The sequence below is a fragment of the Rhinoderma darwinii genome, chromosome 5 (assembly GCF_050947455.1).
Source record: "Rhinoderma darwinii isolate aRhiDar2 chromosome 5, aRhiDar2.hap1, whole genome shotgun sequence".
Classification (NCBI taxonomy): Eukaryota; Metazoa; Chordata; class Amphibia; order Anura; family Rhinodermatidae; genus Rhinoderma; species Rhinoderma darwinii.
The window spans coordinates 312356847-312371836 of NC_134691.1; the positions used below are offsets into that span (position 1 = coordinate 312356847).

Genomic DNA, 14990 nt, shown 5'->3' on the forward strand with positions numbered 1-14990 from the left:
CGCCATCGTTTCTAGATAACTTAAACGGTCTAAATGTAAGCTCTTTACTGTTGTGACGATCGCCATGATGTTCAGTGGTAGAACAAAAGTTGTTCTGCTCATACGCGTATTCGCTCAGTCACCTGCAAAGTTTTATGGTAATTATGCTAGTTATGGCTGATGCTTTCAAAGATGTGGACGTAATTTGGCTTACACATGTATTAGCTATAATGACCCTCTTACAGCCGCCGGATAATAATACTGTAGATCTGTTTCAATGCAACTGCTGAAAAGAACGATCCTTTTGGCCAGGACAGTCAGTATTGAGTTCAATACAGCAGATGGTTAAATACAATGTACACTACAATTTGGTTCTCTGGCCATTCTGCTTATCAAGCGTGAATGTAAAAAAATAAATGTATGGAGCTGATTATATGGTTATTATGGACGGTTATATGTGATTGGAGCTCAGAAATTAAAGCACCGAAAAAAAAACAAAAAAAAAAACTGTACATTGATTATTGTGCATTTTTAGAACTGTGATATAGCCTATATTCAGTTTTTTTCCCCAAATGCTCCACACTTGTAATCCTCGGCTCTTGGTGCTAGACATTAGATGGCACCTGGATTTCACAATGGCTGACAACATGGAGGGACTTCTAGCATTCATCCTTCACATTAACAGAGAGCAGCTGCTTGCTAGAACGTGGCACGCCTACCACAATGTTTGCAATTGTCCTCTGTACATTTTGTGCCAAATTGCATGCCACCATCACCCTTTGTGAAAGACAATCCATTGCTGCTATTTTTCCTATTAGTTGTCTTTGGTTTTTAGAAGACATCTTTCCTTTCCTTTATGCCAGTCAGCTGCGTGAAGCAGATTTATGGAACAGCTCGGACCCACATGTGCAAATTATACCCCTACATCTTTCAATCAAATAATTTGGTTCTTATGCCAACAGTTCCTTAGAAATGAGGGCATTCATATTTTAACCACTTAATTGTAACTTCCTTCCCCTTTATAGAATCACATACCTAAAAACATTATTTTCTCCTGATAGATGGACATATTTTGTATATACAAGGTGCATCCCAAAAGTAATGAGCATGATTTCAAATAAAATCCTTCTATTCAAAAAACATACAATAAGGCTCGATCACAAGTCTCCTGGGACTGAACACACTGATTCCAGCGACACTGCTATTCTTCGTAGCAGTGCTGAAAGTCTTCATGTGAGATGTTGTTCAGCGGCCTCGTCGCAGCTGACTGGACGTTTTCAACAGTACCAAAATGGTGTCCTTTCAGGTGAGTTTTGATTTTTGGGAACAAAAAAAGTCACAAGGTGCCAAGTCAGGACTATAGGGCTATAGTCTTCAGCATCTCTAAGGTTTCTGAAGGTTTTTTTTCCCGAGTTTCATGCAAAATTTGATTGCGTAATGCTGTTCGATGCTTCTCTGCAATTTTGTCCGTGACCAAAGGTGCACTTTTGTAACGTACCGATGCTTCAAAAGGCTCGGGCTCAACTGAGGTGGTCCGGCCGTATACTTGAGATACTCTCACAACTACCTCCATTCCCACTTTTCTCATTCAGACTTTGTGGGGAGTGTAAAAAATAATTCTCATTACTTTTGGGACACACCTTGTATCTGCAAGTAGCGGGGTTCTTTTAGCAAACTTATATGGTCCTATAAGCTTAAAATTTGGGACAAGTCTCATTATAAGTAAATGTACTTGGCTGTATCCGTGGGAGTTACAGAAACAGCATAGCACAGCGAGCTCGGCTCCTTTTGTAATTCCCAGGCCACCTCTCCATTGATATTCCACCTGGATGTGGCGCCAGAGGATCAGGGGACCCCCATTCGGGAGATAGGTGCGGTTCCCGGTTGGGAAATCAAACATTTAAATAGGAACTACACTTTCATCAAACTTTTGATAAGTCAAAGACATCAAAAGTTTGGATCGGTGGGTGTCTAGCTTCTGAGACCCCCACAGTTGCTGAAACAAAGGTGCAGAAGTGTCGTTTCCTGTCAAGCTGAAGACTGCTTACATAGAACATCTATATGACCTGTCTTCAGCCTGACCATGAGCGCTTCTGCACCTTCGTTTCAGCAACGTTGGGGGGGGGGTCCTCCTCACTCGGACCCGCACCGATCCAAACTTTTGATAGGTCTTGACATATCAAAAGTTTCATGAAAGTGTGGTTACACTCTAAGGCTTATCCTGTGGATATGCCATAAATAACTAAGATGGGAATACCCCTTTTATTGTTAAGAGGTTTCTCTTCTGTGATTCTTTATCCTCTGTTTCTTCTAGTGTATTGTAGACCCTTACAAGGACCTTGGTATTGAATTAGATGAAATTCTGAACATAGTCGAAAAGCATATTCTTTTCGGAAATGGAAAATAATCATTACATTTGTCTGAGCACTTACACTTCTTTACTGTTGAGATAGTACAATCATTCATTTGCAGAGTTCTGCAGTGTATTATGGATTTATAGCCTAGGTTTTCTGACTCTGGCTGTCCGTATACATATTCAGATACCTGCTCAAGGGACTATTCTCGAAGGATTAATAATACTCAGAAAAACTTGATAACAGCTGGAAGTCCTTATCTTTTGGCAATAATAAAGTAGTTACCACAAGCCCATTAATTATTATGCTCCTTGGGCTACAGCTTTATATGCCTGCTTTGTCAATACTTAGTTAATTAAGGTCTCCCTAAGGTTAAAAATACAGTTGTTCTATTAAAGATTGGGTACAAACTTCTTGGAGAAGAATATAAAACGGTGTCCTCAGTTACTCCTTTCAGTTTATTTCCAGTGTAGACAGTTGTCTGAATTGGTTCCATGGGAAGAACAGAGGGTTATAGCGTGCTGTTATTTTATGTAGGTTTAAGCTTTCTTTACAGCCTTTCTTGTCATTTGATGCAACGACGCACCAGAAATCCCTGGCGTGGCAGGGGACATGTATCCTGCAAGTAGCGGTCTTCATCATTATTACTGCAACAGGGACAGTCCTTCTCGAAGTGTTGTCTTCTGTTTTGTGCTGTCATGAAAAAAAATTATTCAGAAAATAGAAATTAATATAATGGAGCTTTAAATTGCCACGCTCATATTGCCTGGGACTAACCTTTTTTTTTTTTTTTTTTTTGGAGCTTTTTTTTTGGAGCTTTTGAATTACTTATGCTGGACTTGTAGCGTGGTTTCGTATATTTGCTGTACTTTGCCAGCTCAAAACCAAGATTGCCAGTGATCGCATAACACATCTTTAGGCCCTGTACACATGTTCAGGATTTTACACTTATTTCGGAGCAGCTTCTGTGCTGAAATCCGCATTAGGTCAGCTAACAATCCACATTCAAGGCATGTGAATGAGGCTTTTGTAACCCCCGTTCACAAGCAGCGGAAAAAGATCTGTGCAAATTTGTGTTGTGCAATCTGTTCTGCCTTGCAGAAGAAAAGATCTGGGAGACTACTGTAAGTAGCAAACAACTTATTTCCCCATGATTCTACACTAAAAAAAAAACAACTGTGGATTAGCTACACTGAAAGCATTTAATCCCCGTGCGGATCAGCGGCACATCCAACTTTTCAACCACGGCAGAAATCCGATTGTCAGCCTCCGAATTCTGCCACGGATCGTGTAGTCTATACGTGTCCAATATGCCACGTTCTCCACACATTAATGCACAGTTCACCTCCCCAGGTTATCATTGACGTTACTCGCTTCACTATGTACGGGTTTACCAGCCCCAGAAAATATAAATATACCAATATAGCAAATGGCCATCATCTTATTTATATTATTGTCATTTATTTATTTAGCTGAACAACTTGTATTTAGCTTATTGTAATTTTATTTTACATGGAATTGTATAAAATTTCCTGCCACATAAATATTATTATTATTCTCAGTTTGTGTGTAAATAGCTGAATACAATTATTATGTAGTGCTTCTTGTATAGTAAGGACATCACTTTTCACAGGTATTTATGCATTTATATTTTTCACATTTAGGAAGCATCTGTCTTGGTCTTCAGTTAATATGTCTTTAAAATGGCAAAGGAAATGAAAGCTGTAACATTTTGTGCACGCTCATTGCCCCCTAATGCGTTTTAAACACACAATTACAGTCATCCCCAGCAGCAACTAGAATTGCAATTTACCGCAGCCAAAAACTAACCTATTTAGACTGCTTGTTTACATTCATACGGTTGTTTGACGCTGGTTAACCTTTAAAATGCATTACTTGGCTGGTGCTTAGGAGAGATAGATGTGAAAGAAGTATATATTAGAGGCTTTCAAAACACAAGACCATCAATCTTCAAGCGGCCCGGATTCACGCAGAGAGCTGGTATCCAAGGCACAGTGTAAATCCACAGACAGAAGCTGAACACATCCAGACGTACTTGTTTTTCAAGCTCTCCGAGGAAATGTCAGTATAACATTACACTCTGCTTGTGCTGTGCCCTGGTAGATTCTTAATACTTTAATATTTTGTTTCGGCCGAGTGAAAAACCCTTTACTTACCATTTTCTTGATTGATACGGTTGCTCTAAGATTCTTAAATCTGTTTAGAAACCTTGCTGTTACTTCCATGCAGAATTCAGTTTAGTCACATGAGTAATGAGGGACATCAATTCTTAATTATTTTTGTGTTCTAAAAAAGCAAAAAAAAAAATAAGTATTACATCATAAACTGAGCTTTATTTTCCTCATTTTTCTGTAATGGTGCACATTTTAATTGCGTTGATGAAGTGTTTCGCTGTGCCCTGCATGGTGCCAGGAGAGGGAAGCGCTGTGATCTTGTTTACACTCCATAATAGCAGCTCATAATTGATGCTTTCATCTGTAGAGGACACAAAATCCTGCTGTAAGTTTAGGTTAAGAGTTCTCAACTTCGTAGGTCAGTTAAGTCCACACGGGATGGGGCAAATGCTGCAGATTATCCGGACAGATTTGCAGACCGAAAATTTGCAGTGGAGTACAGTAGCAATCAAGTGTGGATAAGATTTTAACAATGGTCAGCCACTGGCCATGGTTCCGTTTTTAAATCTGCACGGGTTTGTTGTAGATTTTTTTCCATTGAATTGTGGAAGATAAAATCTGCAAGCATATCCTAGTGTTGCGGATATTGCTGTTCAGTTTCAACAAAATCCAGAAGTGTACATTTTGTTGAAAAAATAATAATAAATTAAAAAATAAAGAAATACACTTACCTTACCAATCCCATGCCACTTCTATAGTGATGCTCCCCCAGGTCCCCCGCCACTCTGTTTACTGACTTCCAGGGATGACCTGTCGTCTAAACATGTGGTCACATGCTAACAGGTCATCCCTGGAGCAGGATGAACAGGTCCGGAGGACCAGGGAACCACGAGAGCACCCGAAGATTGGTAAGGTGATTGTACTTTTTTTTTTTTTTCCCCAAATGGACTTTCACACGATTTGGTGCTGATTTGCCACAGTGGTTTTCCTGCAGATTTATAGTCCGATAACTATCCGCACCAAATCTGACTGGTGTGGACCCAGCCTAACTCTGGAGGTAGTTGACTTGATGCATTATAGTTATTCTGCATTTTGTAAACATTGGTCACCTTACTCATACCAGTCAATATACCAGTAGATTAAAGCTCTGTTCACACTGGAGACATGGCTTCTGTTTATAATGGAACTGGTATTTGGCACCAAGATGTTAGCAGCAGAACCTTTAAGTCCTATAAATTGCAAGGTCGGGCCTCCGTGGTTTGATTCTTACAGCATGTCCTACAGATTCTCAATCGGATTGGGATCTGGGAATTTGAACTCTGTCGTGTTCCTCAAACCATTCCTGAACAATTTTTGCAGTGTGGCAGGGCACATTATTTTGCTGAAAGTAGCTGCTGCCATTAAGGAATGCCCTTGCCATGAAGGAGTGTACTTTGGTATACAACAATGTTTAGGTAGGTGGTATGTGTCGAATAACATCCACATCAATGCCAGGTCCCAAGGTTCCCCAGCAGAACATTGCCCAGAGCATCACATTGCCTCCGCTAGCTTCTTCCCATAATGCATCCTGATTCCATCTCTTACACATCTCAGTGAGACACATGCACCTGATCATCTGGATGATGTCAAAGAAGACGTGATTTATCAGACAAGACCACCTTCTTGAATTGCTCCGTGGTCCAGTTCTGATTTTCATGTGCCCATTATAGGTGCTTTGGGCGGTGATCACGAGTCCGCATAGGCAATCTGACTGGTCTGCGGCTACAAAGCCTCAAATGCAGCAATCTGCGATGCACTGTGTGTTCTGACACCTTTCTATTATAGTCCGCATTACCTTTTTTTTTCAATTTGTGCTACAGCAGCTCTTCTTTGGGATCAGACCAGACAGGCTAGCCTTGGCTGTCCATTCGCATAAATGAGCCTTGAGCACCCATGACCCTGTCACTGGATGTCCTTCCTTGGACCACTTTTGGTCGGGATTAATCACTGAAAACTGTGAAGACCCCACAAGACCTGCCGTTTTGGAGATTCTCTGATGCGGCCTTCTAGCGCTCACAATTTGCTCTTGTCGAAGTCGCTTAGATTTAGACTTGCCCAATTTTTCTGCTTCCAACACATCAATTTCAAGAACTGTCTGTATATTTGCTGCACCCTCCCTTTGACAGGCCCCATTGTAACGAGATAATGCAATTTTATTCACCTCACCATGGCTGATTGGTGTAGTGATAAGGTCTGCAACCTATGGCTTCTTGGCTGTAGAGTTATGGTTTTATGAATAGCTGGAGAACCACAGGTTTAAGAGCACTGTACTAGAGAATGACCTTACACAATAGCTGTGTCTGTAATAATAGATTGAGTTGTACGGGTGTGAATGGGAATCGAGGCAGTCGTACAACCTGTATCATTTACTTATATCGGAGCCCGACTACATTCACAACACGCACATAATTTAAAGAGGCTCTGTCACCAGATTTTGCAACCCCTATCTCCCATTGCAGCAGATCGGCGCTGCAATGTAGATAAGAGTAACGTTTTTGTTTTTTTTTAAACGAGCATTTTTGGCCAAGTTATGACCATTTTTATATTTATGCAAATGAGTCTTTCTAAAGTACAACTGGGCGTGTTTAAAGTAAAAGTACAACTGGGCGTGTATTATGTGCGTACATCTGGGCGTTTTTACTTCTTTTACTAGCTGGGCGTTGTGAATGGGAGTGTATGATGCTGACGAATCGGCATCATCCACTTCTCTTCGTTAACACCCAGCTTCTGGCAGTGCACAGACACACAGCGTGTTCTCGAGAGATCACGCTGTGACGTCACTCACTTCCTGCCCCAGGTCCTGCATCGTGTCGGACGAGCGAGGACACATCGGCACCAGAGGCTACATTTGATTCTGCAGCATCATCGGCGTTTGCAGGTAAGTCGATGTAGCTACTTACCTGCAAACGCTGATGCTGCTGCAGAATCAACTGTAGCCTCTGGTGCCGATGTGTCCTCGCTCGTCCGACACGATGCAGGACCTGGGGCAGGAAGTGAGTGACGTCACAGCGTGATCTCTCGAGAACACGGCTGTGTCTGCACTGCCAGAAGCTGGGTGTTAACGAGGAGAAGTGGATGATGCTGATTCGTCAGCATCATACACTCACATTCACAACGCCCAGCTAGTAAAAGAAGTAAAAACGCCCCGATGTACGCACATAATACACGCCCAGTTGTACTTTTACTTTAAACACGCCCACTTGTACTCTAGAAAGCCTCATTTGCATAAATATAAAAATGGTCATAACTTGGCCAAAAATGCTCGTTTTTTAAAAAAAAAAAAACGTTACTCTTATCTACATTGCAGCGCTGATCTGCTGCAATAGGAGATAGGGGTTGCAAAATCTGGTGACAGAGCCTCTTTAAGCTGTGCGACCTGTCTCTGGCTATGATTGCACAACTGTAGTCATAATTGTCATGGCCTAAGGCCCTAAGACAAACATAGAATATGTCCGTGTGACGGCCGTTAAAGCAACGGCTATCACACGGACGCATATATTTCAATGGGGCTGTTCACACGGCCATTGTATCAATGGACCGTGTGAAGGGTCCGTTGAAAAATAGAACATGTCCTATTTTGTTCCGTTTTCACGGATCCCTCCATAGACCCAAGTCTATGGGGATCTGTGAAAACGGAACCCGCACGGGAGCAACGAACGTGAAAAACTGAAGTTTTTCATGTCAGAGTTTCCCCAAATTCATCTGAAAAAGCCCTAAGAGTTATCCAATTTATGAAAAAAAGGTGCAGGCCAAAAAATTAGCAGGAGCGGCGTTGGTTGCCTTTATTTTACCCTGGGATGAAAGGTATATCTGATCTGTGTGTAAACATTACTCGTTATTGTTTGTTGCTGATTACTTTTTCTTTTTTAACTTTTGTGCTTAGGTGAAATATTCCTGGAGATTGTGCTGATTGATGGTTTTAGCATCAGATATACAGTTGACATCACTCATTCGTTATCTCGTCTCTTACTCTAAATGAACCGGGAAAGCCCTTAAACCCACATTTAAACATATGTTGCTTCTGTTTCAGGATGAGGATGATGGCGAGGAGAACAGTCGGGTGGAGCCTGTTGGTCATGCAGACACCGGCTTGGAACGAACATCCAGCTTCTCCCTTGAGTGAGTGTTACAGCTCGTTCTACTCTGCACCTCTATTCAGTATTCATCAAACACATAGTAGTAATAAAATAGTAGCAGTTCTATGTAGTTCTTGCTGTTTTGCTGGTTTTCAATTTGCAGTCCTAAGACGAGCCTCACCTAATTAATAAAGATCAGGTTGTAGGAGATTCATCACAAGTTTCTAATTAAACCTGACAAGCAATCTGCGCACATATCATAGAAGTTGTTACATTAATTTGCTTTTTTGGATTTTCGTGTGCCTTGATTGGCTTTGGAGTTGGACATTCCCATGGCTATTAAAATATGGTAGCAGCCAAGTATCAATCTTACCCTAGAAAAACCGCATGAGTGCATCAGAAGACAGTTTATAAAACAGTTTTATTTAATAATGCACATGTTGCTATCCGTAAAATATATTGGGACAGTTAACTATAGTAAGAGACGTTACAGCAAGAATCTGCCAACAAACAGAGGGGATTCACAACCGGCTGGGCACAATCTCCTCCAGTTACAGGAGCTGTCAGCTCTCCTCACGGTTTTATTTAGTAAATACTTGCATTCCCCATTAAATATTAATGCTGGAGCATCTTTTTCCTAGAGCTCTACATTGTGCCATTCCTCTTGTTGTTGCTCCTGGAAATGTATTACCATTACTATTACCTTCCACAGTCTGAAACTGTCCAATTGGTGTTGACCGTATCAGACTGTGGAGGGACACACCCTAATAAAAAGGGTAGCGTTACCGCCAGTAGTTGATTTATTAAAACATTGTCAGGAGGAATAATGAAGGAATGGCATAAATAGCAGAATTAAAAAAAAAAAAAGAAGATGTTTCATAATTCTTGTTTTATGAGGAAAACAAGTATTTGTTAAAAGATACATGTCAGGAGAGCCGGCGGGTCCTCTTTAAAGTTGTGGGAAATTAATTATATTCACCACATCCTTTTAAATATTCTGTGGCAGATATTACCACATAAGCAACCGAAATATATGTACACACGCGGCTAATATGTTACAGAAATTTCTGTGACTAAAAAATGAATTCCTTACATCTGAATAAGGTTGTTTCTGCAGCATGGAAATGGATGTCCACAAGTCCCGTTCAGACGAATCGGACAATCGCAGAAAATTTAGCAAAAGACCTGCCAAGTGTGACCATACCTTAAATGTCCCGTATAAATTATACATGACCTGTTATTCAGCATTAGCGATTGTATAAAATATTTAATTTAATATCACGTTAGTAAGAGTCTGTTCACATCAGCGTTCGTTCAGGTTCCGTTCAACCGTTTCGTCAGAGGAACCGATGAACGGAAACGATCACTTCCGTTTGCATTACCATCTATTTCAATGGTAATGTTTCAGTTTGTTTCCGTTCCGTAAAGTATCAATTTTTTCACTGAAACAATAGTGCTGGTGACTGCGCTATTGTTTCCGTGGAAAAAACTGGAACTTTACGGAACGTAAACAAACTGAAACTGAACCATTACCATTGAAATACATGGTAATGCAAACGGAAGCGATCGTTTCTATTTGGCTATCTGTTCATCGGTTCCTCTGACAGGAACGAACGCTGATGTGAAGAGCCCTAAGACGGGTCTGTTTCGGTCTTGATGTCCTTGGCAGCACCAGAAATAGATGATGATATTTCTAAGTCTTGTATTCAGTCTTACAAGCTGAGCATCATGCACATTTCCTACGTAACATCTGCTTTGTAGCATTATTTCATACGTTCGTCTGTGACTTGGTGTCCATGTTATTCGCGTCTTCACATTGTTCCTCTTCTTCCTTGCCATCAGGCTTATCTTGAGGTATGTATTTTTTTTTTTCATCTTACAATTCTTTACAGTGTGTGCTTGTGTGTGTACACATGGGGGCCACTATTGTGATGTATTGCGGCCCCCTGACTGCTGAGACCCTTAATGGTTGTTTTGTGATCATGATTTTTCATTCATCTGTATTACAGTGACATGGTGAAGCTGGTCGAAGTCTCCAATGATGGTGGACCTCTAGGGATCCATGTAGTGCCTTACAGTGCCCGAGGCGGAAGGTAATGTTTACGGTGGCTCAAGTTTAGAGACTTGTCAGTATAATACACATTATATTATAATCATTACAGGTTATGGTTTCTTAAAAAGATCTTTTGCTCTGTTTAGAAGGCAATTTTAGGTAATTAAGAACATACTAGATTAGGCATTTCCAGGTTGGGGAACAAATACACGTGTATAAAGATGGCACAAAGAGTTTTTATATTACAGTTATAAAACATTGTGTATTGTCTTTGCTTTCCAATTGATTTGAAAATTGATGATCTGTTTGTTCAGATCGGTTGTTGTGTAGAAGCACAAGATCACCCTGCTGGTGCATTCTGATTTGTATTACAACAAAAATTGGAAGACTAAAGGGTAACTAAACTTTCAGAAAACTTCTGACGTGTCATAGTGACCTGTCAGAAGTTTTGATCGGTGGCAGTCCCAACACTAAGACCCCCACCGATCACTAAAACGAAGAGCTCAGGTGAGCGCTGAGCCGCTTCGTTTCTGATGGGCTTTTTTTTTCCGGAAAACCGAGCAGTTGGTGTTCTGGCTTATAGACTTTCTATTGAGTCCGTACACAGTTACTTGAGCTTTCCGAGAATCAGAGACCAAGCGGCCCAGTTCTCACCTGAGCGCTTCTACTGCTTCGTTTTAGTGATCGTTGGGTGTCTCGGTGCTCAGACTCCCACCGATTAAAACTTTTGACATGTGAGAAGTTTTCTTAAAGTTTAGTTACCCTTTAAAACAATACCACCATTGTGAAAATAGTTTTTGTTTTTTTAGATAACTGTTATTCTGAAGCATAAATAAGGTGAATACTAGAATAAAAGCCGCATACTGCTGACTTTAGAGCCAAAATCTCCCTGCGTTCTTTTCTGTTTGCACATAGCTTAATCTAGTGATGCGTTTTCTGGGATGTAACTTTTAGGCTGGGATCACACATGTGGTTTTTGAAGAAGTTTCTTGATTCGAACACAGGAGCAAGTAAAAAAAAGAGAGGAGAAGTTTCAGTCTTTCCTTTATACTTTATGGTCTTTTTTGATACACCTTTCTAACATCTATCATAAGGCACCACATTTTTTGCTTTTTATCAAGAAACCTTAGTAAAGGTCAAGTGTTTACATTCCTTAGAGCCGTAAAAGAATCTAGTTTGCTCTACAGATGTATACTGCTTGTCAATCATAATTATTTTATTGTATTTGGAGAGAACATTTTTTGCTTTGCTAATCCATCATCCATTGCAGCATTACTGCGAAGAGAGCCACTATACAATATAAAGCACAAGTAAATATAAGCTGTTGTTGTTAGACATATGAATCTACTACTTTTATATCTGCGTCTAACTAAACTGTGTGACAACGAATATATCTGTCATTGCAGCTCCCCGAGCCGTTGTCACTCATGTCCCTTAGAGCCATGAATGAAAAATCTCCCTAGTTATGCCGTGGCTTGCCGGTTACTTAGTTTGGTCAGCCTTGAAAAGTATTTGCAGGGAGTACACAAAAACGTTTCTTTTAGTTATTAGTAGTTAAAGGGTTATTCCCATCACAGAAAGTGATTGCATATTTCTAGGACATGCCATCACTTTCTGAACGGTGAGGTTTCCGACTGCCGGCATCCCCACCGATCCTAAGATTGAAGAGGTCGTACAGCTGCTTTAGTGCAGTGTCCTTTTATAGGATATATTCACACAGGGTGGATATGCTGCGTAAAAGCACACAGCGTATCTGCCCTGGTCGCCTCTGGGAATTCCGGACGAAAAACTGCAACAAATTGTGCTGCAGTTTTTCGGGCGGAATGTCCGTTGCGGAAAACGGCAGGTAAAAAAAGTTTCATACTTACCCGTAGCCATGGGGATGCATCCCCCTGCCATCCTGTAGCCCAGCCTCCTGAGATGACGTTTCATCCCATGTGACCGCTGCAGGTAAATTTCTAAGCGGTTTTTTTTCCGTTTATTATTTACGCAGCATGTGGATGAGATTTGTTCAACTCTCATCCACTCTGCTGCTACTTTATTATGCTGCGGATTTTCCAAACAAAATCGGTTGCGGAAACTCTGCAGTATTTACGCTACATGTCAACTCGGTCTTAAAGTTGTACAGGGAACTTCACCTCAACCCATTTTACTTGAATGGAGGTGTGTGCAGAATACTGCACTGAAGGTGGCCGGGAGCCCCGCTGTGCAGATAGAAAAACGCTAAGGGGCTTTCCGAGGAAAGACCATCAGAAAAGAAGCAGCACAGCAATCACGTGAGCGTCGTTCTGCTTCTTTTTACCAATTTCTGACATGTCACTATAATGTGTCAAACTCTTTTTAAAGTTTAGTTACACTTGAAGTATAGATGGGGTCAGGCAGTCGGACCTCCACCAATTAGAAACTCATCACATATCCTAGCGATATGCCATCACTTTCTGTAATGGGGAATAACCCTTTAAATGTTTTATATATTAACATTAAATCTGCCATATGCAATAGAATTGCATAGAGTAATTTGGCCATAAATAAGAGTTTGATTCTTCTATATCCATAAGCAATTTGACTTCATTTAGCGTCATCACTAATTTATAGTCTGTTCCATGGTTATAATCCAGATTTTCAACAGATAGATCAAGTCTAAAGTGTCCATATATCAAGAACAACTCGCAGGTGGATTATTGGTTACATATATCTTCCTGCTGAAGTCATGTACGTCGGCTGTGTTGCCGTATGTGTTGAGCAGGAAGATGTATGTACATATTAAGTAAAATTACACTCATAAATTTCCATTTAAAGACATAACATTGCAGTGAACTTTTCTGTCCGCTATTCTGTTTAGAGTTGATTAAAGGCAAATGACATTTATATTAAAGGCTCTAATCGTGCGCTTTTTAGTCTTGATAAATAGTTGTTATTCCTCTAAAGTCTTCCTGTGCATAACTCAGGGGCTCGTCTGCAGCTCGCGTTAAGGTAAGTTTATCTGTAACTTGAGAACCAAATCTGATTAGTAAAGTTAGATCAAAACACTCGTGGGGAAGGCAGGGGAAGGCAGCCAAATTTGTGCGCTCTTTCAACCTTTGTAAAATTTCATTAGGGAAACTTCAGTTCAGGTTAGAAGAAAATGTTGTTGAAATATCATAAAAGGTTAAATTAACGCGTATGAAACGTTCTGATTTTCTGTGTTTTATCAAAACAGCGGCAATTGTCAAAACTGTCAGGGGATTCTTGACGTTTTCTACTAGTTTCCTGCTAGGTCATTTTTGGGAGAAAGCAAAAAGTCCATTAAAGCCCTGACTGGGGTGTTGACGCTCATACTTCTGAATGTTCTATCCGCCTGATGTGCAGTAATATATTCCACACTTCTTTACTGATGTCTAGAATGGTAGATTTCCCCTTCGAATATTTTGGGAAGGTGTCAATTTATACGCTCATATAATCCTATACGTCAATGATAGTGCATCTTAAACAGGACCTGCCACCTCTCCTAACATGTCAGTTGTAGGGAAATACTTGTATTTTCGATGAAATAACCATTCTAGAGTATCTTTTCTTAGAACTCTGCATTGTGCCATTGCTCTGTTCTTCCTCCTGGAAATGTATGAATAATTTGACAACTGGGTGTTACCGTTCCCCTTGGCAATAGGGTGTTTAGGGACATGTCCCTCTGACAAGGGGAATGGTACAACCCATTTGTGAATGTAGCCAACATTTCCAGGAAGAATAACACAGTAATGGCACAATGCGGAGCTCAGACAGGAGATATATGTCTTAGACCAGAGAGTGCTGATGACCTATCGGGGGGTAGTGATAAAGGGTTTGGATGTTTAAATGAAACATAGCTGATCTAAATCTTGTCTATATCGAGTATTTACCCTGTGTTGCCCCTTGTAATGGCTGTAGTAAACGGCGTTTTTAGGCCACATGTGTATTACGTGCGGATTTGCCACACAGATTTTCCTGTGGCAAATATGCAGCGTAATACTGTACCAACAAAGTAAATGAGATTCCAAGTAATCTCGTCTACATGTTGCAGAAATTTTCTGCACGTAAATTGACCTGCGATGCAAATTCTAAACTCCACAGCATGTCAATTTATCTTGTGCTTCCATCTTAAAATGATATCTGACAAGTTTATAAAAGTATGCATTAAAAACCGCAGCATAAAATCTGCACCTGTTTCCGCATCAAAATGTAAAATCTGCACCTAAAAACGCAGCAAAAAACACAATATTAAGTGCAGATTTTACCAGCGCCATTACCTGTGTTTGTTTCTGCATTAAATTGTAGCTTAAATGTATTCATTTGGATTTCTGCAGATGAGCTATACACATAAACACTCAGATCACACCGC

At 40.5% G+C, this 14990-nt stretch overlaps 1 protein-coding gene across 15 annotated transcripts in view; it reads left to right on the top strand.

Annotated features, from left to right (window-relative positions):
- Positions 1 to 14990, top strand: part of PARD3 (par-3 family cell polarity regulator) — a 527506-nt gene that overhangs the window by 239184 nt on the left and 273332 nt on the right. For all 15 annotated transcript variants that reach the window (XM_075827466.1, XM_075827455.1, XM_075827461.1 and 12 more), the window contains 2 exons: positions 8538 to 8626; positions 10593 to 10676. In XM_075827466.1, coding sequence (XP_075683581.1) covers positions 8538 to 8626; positions 10593 to 10676 — 173 coding nt within the window. The remainder of the gene's footprint in view (positions 1 to 8537; positions 8627 to 10592; positions 10677 to 14990) is intronic.